Source organism: Protopterus annectens, chromosome 14.part0, assembly GCF_019279795.1.
Source record: "Protopterus annectens isolate FY-2018-M chromosome 14.part0, PAN1.0, whole genome shotgun sequence".
In the NCBI taxonomy this organism is placed as follows: Eukaryota; Metazoa; Chordata; order Ceratodontiformes; family Protopteridae; genus Protopterus; species Protopterus annectens.
This window is the reverse complement of record NC_056748.1, coordinates 185,722,031-185,740,459: the sequence shown is the minus strand read 5'-3', so window position 1 is coordinate 185,740,459 and position 18,429 is coordinate 185,722,031. Positions and strand designations below refer to the sequence as shown.

Here is an 18,429-nt window from a genome sequence, read left to right as displayed (position 1 = left end):
GGGATTCCAGAGCAAGTAAAAAATGAAATTATTCTGTGGAAATAATACATATTACAAAAGTCAGTATTGTTTGTTAATGGATGTAATGCCATCTTCAGTACCATCCTCTTAACTTTTTCATTATTACTCAGACCAACCTAAAAATATGAGATGCACACTTTTTTGTTTGTTTTAATACCTCTTGTGTCAGTGAAATGAAGGCATGCAGCTCAAGACCGTACAGTGGTGGAAGACTATTTTCCTATTCCATAACCACATATTATGAACAAGTGCAGCTCTGTCTAGATGCACACTTTCAGTTTAATGCTGGATTGAGATGCCACAAGCTCACAGTCGAACAAATGCCTTTTCAGGCACTAAGCCTTACATGTGTTCAGTTTCTGACCACTGGAAAAGTAACAACAATACCAAAATCCAAACCTGTCAGATAGCAGAGGCATATTCTTTCTGTATCATCAGGTTAGGTACCTAATGTACGTTAAATGTAACATTCAGAATTGTAAGCACTAACTGCTTAAAATATCCATCCCAAAAAGTATAGTACATTTTATGATGTAACACAAAAATAATTTTTAGAAAAAAAGAGGAATCAATTCTTGGGGGAAAAAGATTTTTCTTTTAGTATATGACAGTACACACTATTTTTTCTAGTTAAAAAAAAGGTATGAGCAAGGTATCAGGCATCCATACTGTTTATGCTACCTAAATAGTCAACAGCATGCAATGAGAACTCAAACAAATTGCAACGTAATTATTAGAAATGTATTCCAAACCTGAAACATAAATGAACCCCACAGCAGAACCAGAAAATAAATATTCAGCATAAAAGGTAAATTATATTCTTCAAAAAAAAAAAAACAGCTAAAACAGAGAAATAATAAAGTACTGACAGAATCAGATATGTTTCCAAATAATACTGTTAAATTTTCATTTCTTAACAAGGTCCAATCTTAAATTTTACTTTTTCTTCTTTTTCTGTCATTATTAATATGGAAAAAACAGGAATCCTAAAAGGGAATGAACGTCCTTATTTGAGTGCAGTCTTACGGATTTGTATCAAATATTCAACATTTAAATAAATAAATGTATCTCAAAACAAATCCAGAGTAATAGCATACCACCTTTTTCTCTGGAAAGGATAGTATGTGGGAAATAAAGGTCCTATTAAATAATCACTCACATTTCAACAGTACATTAATTAATTTAAAAGCAAAAGCAATGAAAAGTGAGCAACTGAGCAAAGATGGTTGGTGTTCACAGCTGAGCATCGTCTTCAGATTCACTAACATGAGACTGATGCTGTACAATCACACTGAAAATTTTAGATATGAAATGATGAGCTGTCAGATTCTTAATGAAGGCAGAGTTATGACATGAATCAGTTCAGACAAAAACACTGCTGTATCTTTAGATACACATTTTTCCCTGATGCTTTGATTTGCCTGGGTGATCTTGATCCCAGAATAACTATGATTTTTATTCTTTTGCTTCCAGGAACAGGGTTTCCTGAGGATACAACTTTGCATCCATTATTGTTGTATTTGGGTTTAACTGAGCCACCTGCAAAGAAAAAGAGAAGGATAATGAGATATGGATAACCTTCTGAAATATAGCTACATCATGCTAGTATTCCAATGCCCTAGACTACTCTTAATTCCAATTACAAACATTTTTCCACACCTATGAGACTTAAAAAAAAAAAAAGCCTCTCAGACATCTCATTTTTAACTCATACAATTAACACTTTTCAAAGGCTGATTACTGCTTAAATTAATATACTATTGAGTTGCAACTAACTAATACAACAGCAGGAAAATGAAAGATGAGTACTTAGCTAACACTAGATCCATGTTGTCTGATTTTCGTCAGGTTCAAAGTATGGGTTGACGGATCCGATGGGATCCAACCTTGACACAGACGTTGAAACTTTTATAGTACCAGGGCTATGAATCCACCCCCCTCCATATTTCTCCTGTACTCTACTCTACTACCAGAGACTGAGTTTGCTTCCTTTAAATAACCACTGTTATCAAACACAGGAAAACATTGTAAGTCTCATAGGTCAATCAACCGAATACTACAGGAAATGAAACAGTCAACAGGACAGTACACAGACAGGGTACAAAGTGATTGCCACTCAGTCATCTCAAAACTATAGAAGTCAATTTGAAGGGGAGCAGGAGGGAGGGAGGTTGAACCGGATGAAAATCAGACAACATGGATATATCGTTATGTTAAGTACTTTCTGGGTGGTATCAAGGAAGGATATTCCTGAGTATGGTGGAACCAAAAGAAGAGAATGATCTGGATTGCACATCCAGCTTATAATGAGACACAAAGGTATAGTCTGTTGACCAGGATTCATGCTGCATAAATACTGTCAATGGGCATCCTCTTTGTGAAGGCCATTGAGGTAGTCACTGCTATAGTTGAGTGAGACTTTGGTTTGGTTAGTAATGTCAAATTATTGGTATCAAAGACAAAGGGAATGCAATCTGACAACCACTGTGATACTGCCATTTTTGAATTTTAGACACTGCATTCTCCATTCTCTGTTTTTAACAAGGTGACAAACATCTGATCGGAGTTTCTAAATTGCTTTGTTCTGAGAATGTAAAACCTGAGTTGATGATGAACATCTAGCATGTGTAAAGTATATCCACCTTTGTTTGAAAATTGTGGAAAAAATACTGGCAAAATGGATTGATTTAAATTTGCTTCAGATGCCACTGTAGGGAGAAGGGATGGGTTAATTCACAGGGAAATTCTATCTTTATAGAAGATGAGGTATGGAGGTTTACACGAAAGTTGAAGTGCCTGCTACCAGAAAAATTGTCTTCCAGAAGAGAAATTTAAGGTTTTTAGTAGCTGCATGTTCAAAGGGAAATTTAGTCAAACCTTGTAGCATGAGAGTAATGTCCCATGGGGGAACTGGATCCCTGATCACAGGCCGTAACAGAAAAGTTCATCTCAGAAAAGTTTTAGTAACTTTCAAGGATGGCAAGAAAGAGTCATTGTAACCCATGTGGAATTTAGAAATCTCTGCCATTTGCATTTTTATAGTGGAATGACTTGAGCCCCTTCAAAAAGATCAGCAAGAAATTCTAATATGGATGGAATGGATGCAGAGAAAGGGTCTATTCCTTTAGAAGTAACCCAGATCGAAAAATCTTCTCCCCTTGTTATGGTATACCTTCTTCATAGATGGCTTTTGATGAGTTAAAAAAATAATTTTAACAACTGTTGTGGGATTCTGGCATCTCTGGCTACTGTTAGAACTGGAAAACTCATGCAGTTAGCTTCACGAACTTAGGCCCAGAGGAGGCAGTCTGGACAGGTGAGAATGAAGATCTGGATTATGATCTAACATCCATGGCAGATGTTGAAGTTGAAGCCATAGGAAGGGGAACCATGTCTATTGTTTCCAAAAGGGGGCAATGAGGATCACCTTGGTCTTGCACTGTCTTGTTTTCTGTATAAATTTGTTCATTAAGGGAAGAGATGGAAAGGCATAATGGAGCCCCAGAAGCCAATTGAGTACCAGACTACCCTTTGGTGACTGACCCTGTGGATGGATAAGGGCAAAATAACTGCTGCTCTTTTTGTTGAGATGGGAAGCAGGCAGGTCACAGCAAGGCTGGCTCCAATGGCTGAAAAATCACAGTTTCCACTATTTGATTGAAGGACCACTATGAGGTATCACTATGGTCCTGCTTAATTTGTCCTCTAGTACATTGGCTGGCCTACGGATATGCAATTTTATGAGAAAGCATTGCGAAAACATCGCCCATTGCCAAATTCCGATGGTCTCTTGACATAACAGATGAGAACGGGTTTCTCCTTGTTTGCTGATGTACCATACTACCATAATGAGGTCTGTGTGTATGGAAATTGCACCCTTGGGGAGAGCATCCTGAAAGGCTTGCAATGCTAAGAAGACAGTTCTCATCTCCAAGAAATTGATGTGAAGGGTGGCCTCTGTTTGTGACCAAGTAACTTGGACCATCCTCCAATTGTAATGCACCCTCCACCAAGCAGGAATCCTGGCATCTGTCGTTACTACTGCTGCAGGTGTTTCAGGGTGGAAAGGCCAACATTCAAGAACAGATGGAGATGTTATCCACCATGCCAAATGTTGTTTGCAGACTTGTATAATCCATTTCTTTCGAGGTAAGGGATGAACATTTTGGGACCACTGTACCGCTAGGGTCCACTGAAGCACTCTCATGTGGTATCGAGCTCGAGCAACCATCAGAACTGATGAAGTCATAAGCCCCAGAAGATGCAGGATTGGCTTTGCTGAGTGGGAAGGATGAAGTACTTGTGTCCCAACCATATGGAGTGAACAGACCTCGTGCTGGGGAAGGCTGACAATTTTCAAACGTGCTGAGGTGGCATCAAATAAATTCTACTTGCTGTGTTGGAACCAGTTCACATTTTTGGAGGTTTACTGTTATCCCTAAATCCAGTAACAGTTGGAGCACTAGATCCCAGTAATGTTTGAGAATATGCTCAGAAGAAGCAACTAGGAGCCAATCATCCAGATAGGAGAAAACTTGGATCCCAAGCAGACACACGTGTACTGCTACTATTGCCATTATCTTGTTGAAGATCCTGGGATCTGGTGAGACTGAAAATCAGGGCTCTGAATGGAGAGTGATTGGCTTCAAGCCGAAAGTGGAGAAATCTCCTAGAGTGCTTATCTGTTTTCACATGATAATAAGTGTCCTTCATATTTACACAGCACAGCCAATCGACCTTCCTCAACAAGGTTAGAATGAACTGAACTGTGACCATCCAGAATTTCATCTGCTTTACAAATTGATTGAAATTACTATGATCCAAAACTGGCCTTGGGTTCCCAGGCTTTTTGGCACTAAAAAGAATCCTGAATGGACTACGGATCTAATTGGTCTCAAGGGACTGGCTGGATGACTTTTTTTTATCAGCTTGGATATGTCTAGTGCTGCTGTTACCCAACTGATTGGGTGGAAACAAGTTATGCACTTATCATAACAACAGATCTGTGTTGTCTGCTTTTCATGTGGTTCAACCTGTGGGGTTGCTGGATCCAACCAGATCCAAACTCAACATCTTATGTTAACAGCTTTTGGATTCAACAGCTATGACTCCTCTCCTACCCACAATTCCCCTCTCATGTCCCTCAAACCCACACACACAGACACACACACACACACACACACACACACACACACACACATGCACACACGCACACACGCGCACGTGCACGCGCGTATAAAGAAGATACGTGAATAGTCAGGGTCCAACAAAAGATCTGGTTGATCTCCAGATGTACAAGGACAATATGGAAGGGTGAAGGACGGAGGGGAATTGAACCAGATGAAATGAAGAAAACATGGATGTATTTTTATGGTAAGTACATAACTTTCATATCCAATGTTATCTTTTTCGTCTGATTCAACATGTGGGACAGACTTCCAAGCTACTTGATGGGTACCTGGATGGACTCAAGGAATGATATTAATGAGTATGGCAGAGCTGAAAGATCTGCACTTGCTGGACTGTACATCTAATTTATAGTGAGATACAAAGGTATAAGTTAAAAGACCAAGTTGCTGTTGTTCAGGTCACTTATAGGACCTCATTTAGCAAAGCCATGGAAGCTGCCATTACTCATGTAGAATGTGCTTTTGGCTTTGACTGTAGAGGCACAACTAGAGAATGACAGACAAAGGAAATGCAGTTTGCTAACCATCTTGACAGAGTAACTTTAGAAAGAGATTTACCTAACTTTTTCTTGGAGAAAGACATGAACAATAGATCTGATTTTCTGAAAGTCTTGGTAGGGTGGAGATAAAACTGGAGGTAAAATCTGATTTGTCTGTGCATATCTAATGTGTGTAGTATATGTTCTCCTTTACTGGAAAGGTTGGGAAAGAAAACTGGAAAATCAGTTTGTTGATATAAATTTGATTCAGAAGCCACTTTTGAAAGAAAGGAAGGGTTTGTTCTCAGCAAGACTGTCTTTATAAACCCCAGAAAATTTTAAAGTTTCTTTATCAATCCATCTGGAAACATGTTAAGTGAGCCATATATTTCAGAACATGAAAAGAAAATGTGGCTAAGCATATGTCCATTTCCCCAATATGTCCATTGCTCTAGAGTCCCTTTTAGGAGGATGTACAGAGAAACTCTCCTCAGATACGTCCTTTTTGTGGCTGCTAACACCATGGCATCTACAGGGGGATCCTTTGCCCATAATTTCCTAAAGTTACGGGCAACTAAAATTCTTTCCTTTTTGGTATGGGCTCTGCCACATCAGGCTCCTTCCAGGCTTTCTGAGTGATAAGGTTGAATAAGATGTCAGGAGGGGGGACCACCTGACCGTTGTAGGGCTAGACGCACAAAGGCTTTGATAAACACCAACTCATCAAAAGAAGGAGCTTCAGTTGACCATCCCCCCATTGTTTCATCAATTCTAGGATGTCTCCGAAGGAGACATCTTTAAGATGGACCTTAAGGAACCTTCTCCCTCATCTAAGTTGGTGTCTTTGGTGGCAGACTCAGGAGAGGAGTCAATATGCTTCCTTTTAACAAGTCCTCTTCTGGGGAATGTGCCTCGGGACTCCAGAAGGTGACACATCAGAATCGGATGTGGGACTCGAGTGTCCGAGTAGTGTCAAAGCCTAATGGATCCATCTGTTCATGTCTAACTGAATGAGAGGAGAAGGGTACAGTCTTCAGAGGAAGTCTGGATGGATCCAAACTCTGTGAGCATACCAAATGTCTTGGTTCAGCCAAGGCCCTCTCCCAGCCTCGAAAGCTGACTCAGCCACTGGAACTGAAGAAGAGCTGGCCAAATTAGTAAAGTCAGAAGCCCAGTTGAATCCAGTGGCTGAAGGTTTTGAGGAGGACTTCAGAACCGAGCTGTTGGTTGCCAAGGCCCCAAGCAGCATTGATGGCTCAGAAAATATCATAGTCACCCCTACCACTGGCACCCTGATGATGACACTCTGGCTTTGAGATTCTGCTGGACCCAAAAGCACAAGAGTTGAACAAGTGAGGGAAGATGCCAAAGCCAATGTCTCTCTGTCTGTCAACAACAAAGCTGGTATAGTGGGAAGGCTGGATCCAATGTACATTGCCTCCAGGAATGTAGATGGTGTTGGAAGCTGAGAAGACTAAACAGGCAGCGTTGAAGGGACTGATCCCATTTCTTTCCTCAGGAACAGAGCCAGGAAGATTTCCAGCTAAATCTGAGTCATCAAGAATCTCCTCATCATTCATTCAACTTTGAATTCCATGAAACTCCTTGCAGATCAGCCAGATCTGGAGGATAAAGCTAGCAATGTATACTTCAAAGGCACTTTTTGTAATATAGGAGAGTGAAGCCTGGGACTTTATCAGTGCTGGAGTAAAGGATGACTTCGGAGATGGAGTCTGCATTGAGAAACATTCGGATCCAGCTGTCTGGATACAATGGCTGTGGGGTCGGGAGACCTTTTCTTAGCTTTCTCTGGGCAGTCCTCAGGTCTCTCATCTTTTGATTTTTCTTTTATCTTCTCCCTTTCTCTCTCTCTATGGCTGTCTCCCTTTCTTTATCGATCTTCTTGTTGCTGGAAGGGGAAGATGTGGATGTCTTTGGGTCTGAAGACAATTTGGACCCTGTCTGCAGAAAGAGAAGGCCTTGGACTCTGGTTCTAAAAGCAGCAATGAAAGAACATAAGACTTGTAAATGCTAAAGCCCCAAATAGTACAAACATTGTGAATGTGGGTGTTGAGAAGAAATTGTATGCCACTGGAAGAGCCCTTTTTAAAACCTGTTGACATTACAGGTTTGTACTTAAACTGTCTAGAAATTTACTTATCTAAGAAGAAAAGATTATAACCAGCAAGAATGGACAAACACAAACATACACTGAGGAAAAATTATGCTAAGGACTATAGTGATCACACTACTCTAAATATGTAAACTAAATCCTAACCTTATGTAACAATGAACTCTCAAAAATTTTAGAGAGGAGGAAGGAAAAAAAACACTTATTGTGAATAATGATGGAGTTCTCAGTCCACATCTGGTTTACACAAGTGTCAAACGAGATCTGGGGGAATTTGGACAGAGGAGGGGGATTATGGGTAGGAGAGAAGTAAGAGCTCTCAAATCCAAAGCTTTGGTATAAGGCACCAATGTAGGTTCAGGCGAGATCCAACAACACCAACGACATTGAATCAGATGAAAAAAGACAACACTGGATCATTTGGGATCTTTCTCTTGTTCTGAGATGGGAGGAAAACTGGAATGGAATGGTTTCTGGATATTAACACCCAAGAATCTGCTGTAATGTTTTGCAAAGCTTGCAGGTGTACAGATAAGCATCCCGCTGACTAACTCCAAAGTGCAGCAGTTTGGCAACTTTTCAGGGACACTGGAAAGGCTTATCAGAAAAGGGACCATGGAAGCTCTGATTATGCAGCCCACCTCTGCCCTTGGGACGTCTATAAGAGTTACTCACCCCTCTACCACGAGGAGGCCTATCACCGAGAGACTTGTGGTTAGGACTCTGACTTCTGAAACCACAGCTTTTCCCCCCAACTTCTGATTTCTGGAAAAAGATCTCTGAGGGGTAGAAACAATGGATACTGACTGCACAGAGTTTTACCATCTTGCAGGCTCCTGGTTAAAGTGTCTTTGACTTTGGGTCCAAAAAGTGTTGAACCATCACGTGCAATATTAATAAATGACATCTTGAAACTTTCTGCAAAGTCAGAAAGATGCATCCTGGCATGTCGGTCATAGCCGGTACCTGCTGCTGTGCCATCGGCTGCATTAAATAACAGATGCATGGCAATATTGGAAATTGACTGAAAGATGGTCAGATGGGAGTCCACAGTCTTTTGGACATCCACAGGAAAGTTACTCGAGAGTGATTTAGAGTTTCTTAATTAAATCTCCCTGAAACTTCATTACATGGGCCAAGTAGTGACCTAAGAGCAAAGTTTGCTGAGGCATAACTTCTCAAATCTGTCCATCACCCTGGACTCCCTGTTAAGGGGATAAACACAGGAACTTTCTTCTGAAAGTTTCTTCAGGGCTGCTGCTAACACCATTGCATCTACCAGAGGACCTTGCTTCCTGCTTTTAGGGGCTTGCAGAATTCCATCTGTTTTCTGGGGATAGGTTCCACCATGTCAGGGTCCTTCCATGCCTGCTGTGCCATGAGGTTGATGACAGGGTCAATGGGTACTAAACATTTTTAATCAGGCATCAATACCAGGCTATAAACTACATTCAGTAGTCTCTTTCTGAAGGGATCACTCTCTCAAATGTACTCAAGCTGTAGCCTCAACAATTTTAAACAGGAGGAAGATGGGCTAGAACCAATTGCTTCCAAGAATACGGATTCATCAGAAGAGGGATCTTGGGTGGACCATTCCCCTTTTTGCTTCAACAGTTCTAGGATCTTGCCAAATGTGACATCTTCAGAGGGAGACTGGGGAGAACTTTCACCTTCATCCAAATCTCTATCCTCTGTGACAGACACTGGGGCTGAGTCTATGTGCTTCCATTTGCATGTCTGTTTTCTGTGAACCAATTTTGGTGGGCTCAGAATCAGGATGGGAGCTGATGTAGCAGGCAGCTTGGGTAGCTTTTGTTTGCAAATGTCCCCATCTGATAGAAAGAAGAAGAAGAAAAAGAAGATGAAGCAGAGTCTTGTTGGGGTTTAGCTGGATCCAAATTGGCTAGGGGCGTCTTCTCTTTAGGTAAATCTAGGACCCTATGAAAAGCCTTGAAGGCCAAAGCTGCAAATGGCTCCGAGAATCTGCTTCTGTTCAAGGACAAAAGAGATTTGTCAGCTCTGATGGACCACAAAGTTGACCTCAGATTTGAGCTGTTGAGGGGCAATGATCCAAGGAATAGAGATGGCTGTAATACTTTTCTTGTCAGCACTTTGGCTCCAAGTCCCTTCTCAAACCGACAACCTCAGAGTCGACAGGGAAAGGGATGTAGTCAGGCTCTAAGTGACAAAGACTGATGATAGAAATGCCTCAGTACAAGATGGAAGCAAAGGAACTGGTGTCGACATAGGATGAACCTGTTCTGGAGAAATAAGTAGCGTGTAAGTTGGACTGATGCCCAGTGTGCTCACAGTGAACAGCACCAACAGAACCCCAAACTGGATATGCATCTCAAGGAACCTCTGTATCATCTTTTCAACTTTGTGTTCAATAAATCTTCGAGATGAAAGGGGACGATGCCACAGAAGGTAGATTGGAACAATGTTTTTTCTTGGAACATAGGGGAATGCAATCTGGGCATGACCAGATCCGGCAAAAAATGGGCCATAAGGAGAGGAAGATTATGATGTGCATGCAGTCTTCTGGCTGGGACAGACTTGTACCATTGGATCGGGTGATCTTTTGTGAGAAAACTCTGCCTTTTCCAAAGTAGCTTTCCTTTTGTCCTTCTCTGATTTGTTGGGTTCTTCTTTGCCTTTATCCTTTGATTTAACCTTATCTGCCTTCTTAGCAGGGGACACAGAAGAAGATCCAGCTGAAGTGGATGCCCCTGTATGTGGGGGAGTAAACCTATAACAATAAACTTCTCCCTCCTTGCTTGTAAAGCCCTGGAACTGAAAGTTTTACAAAACTGGCAGTCTAATTCCAAATGAGCAGTGCTCAAAACAGTAGACACAGATGAGATGAGGGTCTTGAGAGGACAACTTGCGACCGCACTGACTAATTTTTTAAAACTCTGAGAATCCAACATCATCTATTTTGAAGAACTCTCTTTAAGAGGGATTACAATGCACTACAAGTGTAACTAGAAAACTCAATATCTATAAAAAAAGTACCACAGCAAACCACACTGAGTATCCTAACACTATTACTAATATAATAAGACTACTACAACAATGCAAGAAATAATTAACTAATACTAAACCTACAATTAAGTCCAAGTAAAAACAAGTTCATTATTAAATCCTTATCTAAAAGAGAATATTCTACAAATAGAGAGCTAAACTTTCGGTAAGGAGAGGAGGAAAATAATTTACAAATCCATAAAGGATATAATGATTTGAAGAAGAGCCCTTGCACAGATGTCCAGTAGCTTCAGCTGGCAAGCAAGAGCCAAATTACTACAGTACAGTACAGGTAATTCCTCCTTCTGCTGTAGAGTGTTTATGGCAGGGGACCACCAGATTGGCTTCCTTTTTTTTCAGGAGAGCGTATTGGTTCTATTGGGTATGGCGAGATCCATGCATTTGAGTTCATGTTCATACAGTGCATTAATGTATGATTTGACGATCATGCAATTATTTTCCATTTGCATGGGTACCGTGAAGTTAGCCACCTCTGTTTTTAGGAGCCCAAAGTTAGCTTTAGAGAAGTTTTTCATGGCGGTTACCTTTGTGGGGGGTGGGGGTGGGAGGGATGTGGAATTCCAAGGTGATTAGTTTGTGGTCGGATCTAACAGGGAGGAGTTGACTGTTGGTGTAGAGCAATGGTTGCCCATGTTAGCAATGACCAGGTCAAGGATGTTGCTACCTCTAGTGGGGGTAAGAACGAGCTGGTCCAGGGCATTGGAATTAATGAGTTCCAGGAAGCAATGGGCAGGTGTACTGGTACATGAGTAGTTTTCCCAGTTAATGGAGGGGGAATTGAAGTCACCCAGTATGAGAGTGTTAGGTTGGACCCTACTATTCTCCAGGGTGCTCAGGAATGTAGAGTCCGAGTCTTGGGACATGGTTTGGGACCTACAGCAGGCTACAACCTGAATCGCTGTCTTACCCAATGTTAGCTGCACCTGAAGTATCTCAGATGCGTTATGTTGGGCTACCAGTCTGGAGGTGTGCGCATCCTTTATGAATATGGAAACACCACCACCTTTGGAGATTCGGTCCCCTGGTAGTGCAGGGGTGCTTTCTGCTGCCTTGAACCAGGTCTCTGTTACAGCACAAATATTGATGTTCTCTATTTTAAGGAGTGCTTTGAGCTAGTGCATTTTGAGATTTAGAATTCTAGCATTGAGCAGCATGACCCTCAGACTACATTTGTTTGTAGCTGTTACGGTGGTAATTTGGTCTTTGGAACACTGCCTAAAAAAAGGCACTATAGGGGTGGCAAGAGCCTTGGTCAGTATCCGGAAGCCCAGGGTTGACAGATGCAGGCCATCTCTGGCAAATCATCAAGGTCCGTCAATCATGTAATCCCAGGCAAACAGATACTGGATATCATTAGAATGGCACTAGAAACTTAGCCAATTGTTGAAATCAATAATTTTCTGCTTGTACTGTGGTATCTTTCTGGGTGACGGTAGGATGCTGCTCAGGGCTAGATTCATACCTGCCTGGGCTATATAATCCGAGATCTCCTCCATGTCTCTTTTCATGTAGTCCAGGGAGGTACGGCTCAGGTCATTCACACCCACATGTACAATGACAGAGTCATACTCGTACCTTTGTTGGGGGACCTTAGTGTGTGTGTTATGTGGTGGATCCTGGCGCCTGACAGGCAGCTGACTGTTACTTTCTCCTTATTCAGCCTAGTGAGTGGGACATCAGTGTGCCTCACTATTGAGTCACCTATGACTAGTGTGTTGGGCATGCTGTTTTGCCTTAGGGGCTTTGGTTGAGTGGCACACTGTTTAGGAGAGTTATGTGTCTCATGATTAGAGTTGTGCTGTGGTGGTCCAGTGCGTTTCTGCCTTGGAGGTCTCTGTTGCTTGGGTAGATTTTTATTGAGAGCCTCTGTGAAGGTGGGTGTGTGGTTTGTGTTTTTATGTGAAGGCAGTGCTGGTGTATGTTCTAGAGGGCTATATGTTCCATGTAGTGTGGTGCAAGTGTTGACCTTCTCCTCTTGACCAGTTATTCTGGTTTTGGCTGGAGTGTGCGTGGCTTCCAGTTTGGATATATAAGTGCACCTCTTGCAAGTTTGAGTGTTGGGAGGTAAGAGGAGAGGGTTGTCAGTGTACATGAGGCAGTTGCTACATTGCCTCAGGATGCCCAAGTTCACCAGGTTAATAGGAGAAAGCACAGGGGACTGACCTTTAGACATGCCTGGAGGGGTGGGCATTAATAATAAGTACTGGAGATGTTTCGTTGTAGAACGTTTAGTGCTGGTAGTACTTTTGAGTGCTACAATAATTGCTACAAGAAGTCTGGTAACGTGCTAAACTAATAAGCTAGTAAAAATGCAGGAGAGGAGAGAGGTAGCAGACCTAAGGGAAAATTTGAAGAGCAGACTTTGGCACCACTCAGAAGCTTACAAACAATCCTGGATACAGCAAATCTGTATCTGGATTAGACTAGTTACAGGAAAGGCGGGAAAAGTGCAAACGCAGGCTTTTAAACCAGAAAGTTGAAAGAGTTGGAAAACCTGCCCAAATGGCCAATAAACTACAATTTCTGGACCAGAAACCACTCCTCTTGTGGTAGATAGGCTACTTAGTGCTTACCACTCCCACTGGCAAGTTAGAAGGCATCCCTCCAACACAGAAAGGCTTGGGGGGCACAGACGCTTACAAACAGTCCTGGATACAGCAAATCTGTACCTGGACCAGACTAGTTACACGAAAGGTGGGAAACAAGCACAAATGCAGGCTTTTAAACACGAAAGTTGAAACAGATGGAAAAACTGCCCAAACGGTCAATAAACTACAATTTCTGGGTCAGAAACCACTCCTCTTGTGGTAGATAGGCTACCTAGTGCTTACCACTCCCACGGATAAGCTAGAAGGCTTCACTCCAACACAGGAAGGCTTTGGGGGCTCAAAAGCTTACCAAGAGACCTGGATACAACAAATCTGTATCTGGACTAGACTAGCTACAGCAAAGGCAGCAAACAAGCTTAGTATTGTATTTATTTATTTTTTTTCAGAAAGCAGCTAAAACAGCACTAAAAACAATTCAAGTGCAGTGCAAGCTAACACACGAGTGTGTAGCAGTATTAAAGCAAATACAGTTTAAATAAATGCAATTTATTTAAAATGTACTCTGAACTAAATTCAATTGTTCTTTTATTCAACTCTGAACAGTTAAAATTGTCAAAAATATACTTTTCAGGAGAGAAGCACACACAGTCAAAACACAAGGAGATTAGTTGGTTAGTAAAGTGCAAAGGGAGGAAGGAGGTGCAGAACTTAATTCAATTTTAAGAACCTAAGTGGGTTGGCCTTCTCAAATGTTCTCTCTGTATTAGGTAGAATGAACACTAGACTGGGAGGAGTGTCCCAGATCAAATTTACAATGGGGACTATTTTTAAATCAGCAAAGCCTTGAAAAATCAGATAACACAAAAGCTGTTAGACCAGTTTTACCAACTTTAACACCACCACAGGAATGGGGGGGGCAGTTTCAGAACAGATGAGAAAACAGAAAACAATGCCAGCATATATATATATATATATATATATGTATATATATGTATATATATATATATATATATATATATATATATATATATATATATATATATATATATATATATATATATATATATATATATAAATAATTCAGTCAAGCAAAAATGAAGACAGTGCAGAACTCTGAAAAGTTAAACCAAAAAATATACTTATTAGTAGACCAGTTTTATCAACTTTAACACCACCACAGGAATGGGGGGGGGACCACTTTCAGAACAGTTGAGAAAACAGAAAATAATGCCAGCATATATACAAATAATTCAGTCAAGCAAAAATGAAGATTTAAACTGTGCATTTCATTAAATATCTAAAATTGCTTTCTTTTAAGAATATGAAATTGTTTATGACTATTTACTCAGTGCTTCTTTCAGAAGCTGCATTGTATCCTGTCAGAACAGAACTTTATCTGAAACTTGTTTTAAAAGAAAACACACATTCCATTTATGTTTGAAATAACCACTGTGGAGTATACTACATGAGAGTTACTGCTGTATAGTTTTCCTTCTCATTGCTTGGGAATTTAATTTTGGTGTAAACAATATAATATGCAGATAAAGACATCAAATTCTAAGCATATGAGATTTAGGAGACATAAATTGAAAGGTGAATATTTAATAAAGCAAACAGTGATTTAAATTATAAATTAATTTACGGACCTGGGTATATGGATAGATCTAGCTTTGAGTTTTTTTAATCATTTCACCCAATTAGTTAATTATAGTTATAGAACTATAGGTTGTATAAAAGGTTTATAAAGTCTAGGAAATCAGAAATGATGAAGTCATTGTTTGTTAATTACTTTAGACTCAAACCTAAGTATGGAATAACAATATGGAAACCTTAAAAGAAAACAAGTATGAGTAAAAACTGGACAAAGTAAAAAGGAAATACAGCAAGGACATCAATGGATGTGAAAATTTAAGTTATTATGTAAGATTAAAATACCTGAACTTGTGCAGTGTCTCATATAGATATTTAAGAGGTGATTTTATTCAGGTATATAGAACATTTAGAGATGACTACCTCTGGTAATATTTGGAATTATCAAAAAGTAGTAGAGAATCATCAGACAACCTATGCAGAAGATTCTATAGGAATGAGAAGTGTACTAATTGGTTCTCTGAGACAGCAGCTGATATATGGAAGAGACTACCAAATTGCACTAGTTTAGATATTTTTAAGAACAGCCTGGACACTTATTATGGGAATAACTGTTTCAGTATATTGGCAGGCTAGAAAGGCATAGTGGCTGTGCTTGAAATGTGTGTATGTATGTATGTTGTATGTTGTATGTATGTATGCATGTAAAACTAAGGAGTGTCCTTAACAAGAGCTGCTGCTATCCTTCTCTTTCTGATTGTCTTGGACTATTGGTTGGACTTTTAGAATTCTAACTCACAGAGCAAGCTAAAACAAGATGTTCAAGATTCAATGTGTTAGAAAACAGAGAGCCAAGAAAGACCTCCAAAATGTTTACAGCCAATATATTCAGAAATAATCACTATTTCTCCTATTCAAACATCCAATCTTTCTTAAAATACTGCATTTGATAAATCTTCCTGATTTTTGTAGAATCATATTGCACAAATTACCTGCATGGAAATGAAAAAAAATTGTGATCCTTTTGTTCTAACAACTGGTAGTTTAGCAGAAAGACCATAATTCCTGGTATCTGCCTGGTGGGTTCCTTTCTTTATTCCAACACTCACACCATAATTATTGCCATAGAAATATTTATGAAGGCAGCACAGTGGTGCAGCGGTAGCATTGTCACCTCACAGCAAGTGGTTCTCCGGTTCGATTCTAGGCTGGGGTGCCTTCTGTGTGGAGTCTGCATGTCCTCCCTGCGTTTGTGTGAGTTTCTTCCAACATTATAAAGACATGCATCTGAAGTGTTTCTCCCCGGGCCTCCGCTGAAAATTGGCTATGTTCTAAGTCTGACTTTCCCGGTAAACAAATGTTAAATTAAAAAAAAATTACAATTACCTCTCCCCTCACTAATCTTTACTTAACAGAATCGAGAGAAAATTCCTTTAACCTTCTATAATGTCTTACCCTGCTGTCCTTTTATACGTCTGTTAAAATATTTCTGAATTCTTTCCCATCTTTCAAGTTGTCTATAATTGTGCATTCAAAAAGGTGCACCATATTCCACAATAGGTCTTATTATTGCTTTGTAAAAATGCAATAATACTTCCAATAGTTTTGATTATGAGCTCAGGAACATATTCAGAACCATCCTGCTCACCATAGTTCTAAACATGTTTCTCAGCTCATAATAACATCTCTTAATGGTCTCCCAAAGACACCCTTCAAAATGTAAATCTTTTATTAATTTTAACACCCATATCCCATATACTTTCTAGCCCCACATTTGGTAATTATTAATAGCATATGGTAAATAGTTATTACAATCTCCATAATGCATTGAACTCATCTTTTTAATATTAAATTTCATATTATTAGAAACCGACTGCATGAATAATTCATCCAAATGTTTCTTGTAATGCATAACAGTCATTTATACAAGTTACCACAAAAGCAACTTTCAAATCATCCACATATTTATATAACCATACATTATCGGAACCTTGAGAGCTTGCCATAAATACTCCACAAAGGACTAATCCCAACATGGAACCCCAAGGGATGCCAGAATTAAGTATTTTTACCTTGGCTAAAGTTTCACCATTATTTTTATACTACAAGATCTATAACTCAGCCAGTTTTATATCCATCTTGCTACATAATGATTAATACAATTCTCCCTTAACAATGCAATAATTCTATGATGTAGAATAGTATCAAAGGTCTTTGTCATATCAAGAAAGACCATATCAACTGGCCTACCCCAACCAAACACTCAATGAGAAACAGATAAAAAATAATTTTGTTGAAAGGCTAGTAAAATTAAATTTGTTAAACAAGAGCATCCCTGAACAAATGTAGTATTGAGTATAATTCTTCCTGTTACTTGTTGACTGTATAACATATTCTGATATTACTCTTTCGAAACATTTACAAAAAACACTAGTCAAACTGATCTTTATAATTCTCAACCATTGTTGAGTCCCCCCCCCCCCCCAAAAAAAAAACAAAAACAAACAAACACTTAACTCATCTGGAACTGCTGCTGATCTAGACTTAATTTTTCCCAAATACCTTCTCATTATTATTAATATTATCACAGTAGTTTTTATCTACTGATATACCAACTAAAATATCTAAAAATACGTCAGCCAATACAATATTACCAGTAATCAGCTTTTCATTCACCATTAATACTGTTAATTTTTATACTCACAGTTTAGATTCGCCAAGTATTGTCCATGATGGGAATGGATATGATCAGAGTTCAAAAGTGCTCTTTGCAGCACGTGCAATGTGCCCAGAACTGGCACCTCTTGTAATTCATACAGAGTAACATGCATTAGTAGCATATCTAAGTACAACTGTAAATTCTTTTCTTTATTAGACCTGCTGCGACTACTACTATTAGAACTGCCTGTGTACCTTTCTTTCACTTTGGTCTTGCTTCTGCCTGCAATCCTGGTATTTTATGACTTTGTCTCGCTCTGAATGTATGACACTGTAATCACTGGGTGTAGTAATTTCAATGATCAATTCTACTTTTATCTTTTTTTCCTGGACTATTATATCTGGTTTTCTCACATCTATTTTTTGAACTGTCAATAATGGGTGATCCCAAATGATATAAACTTCATCATTCTCTACATTGCGTTGTGATTCATGTTTCTAATGCTTCTCAACTACTTCAATATTGCAGTGTTTACACAATCCTCAACGTAACAGTCTTGCCACATTATTGTGCCTTCCAGTATACAGGTCCTCTGCCATGAGTGTATCATGCCTAGCAATAAGACATGCAGCTGTTTCCAGTTCTTTTTTTTTTTTTTTTTTTTACAAAACCTGCATTTGTCTGTTTCTCCCACATGTTCAACAGGCTTTGCAATCCAATGTGTACATAGTCCACTATCTGGAGTCACCATTATTAAGCTTTCATC

The 18,429-nt window shown here is 39.6% G+C and overlaps 1 protein-coding gene across 3 annotated transcripts in view; it reads right to left on the bottom strand.

Annotated features, from left to right (window-relative positions):
• Nucleotides 1-596: 596 nt before the first annotated feature.
• The window catches only part of FAF1 (Fas associated factor 1), a 5,915,525-nt gene continuing 5,897,692 nt past the window's right edge, over nucleotides 597-18,429 (bottom strand). For all 3 annotated transcript variants that reach the window (XM_044055943.1, XM_044055942.1, XM_044055945.1), the window contains one exon: nucleotides 597-1,560. In XM_044055943.1, the coding sequence (XP_043911878.1) occupies nucleotides 1,477-1,560 (84 nt within the window). In that variant the 3' untranslated portion in view covers nucleotides 597-1,476. The remainder of the gene's footprint in view (nucleotides 1,561-18,429) is intronic.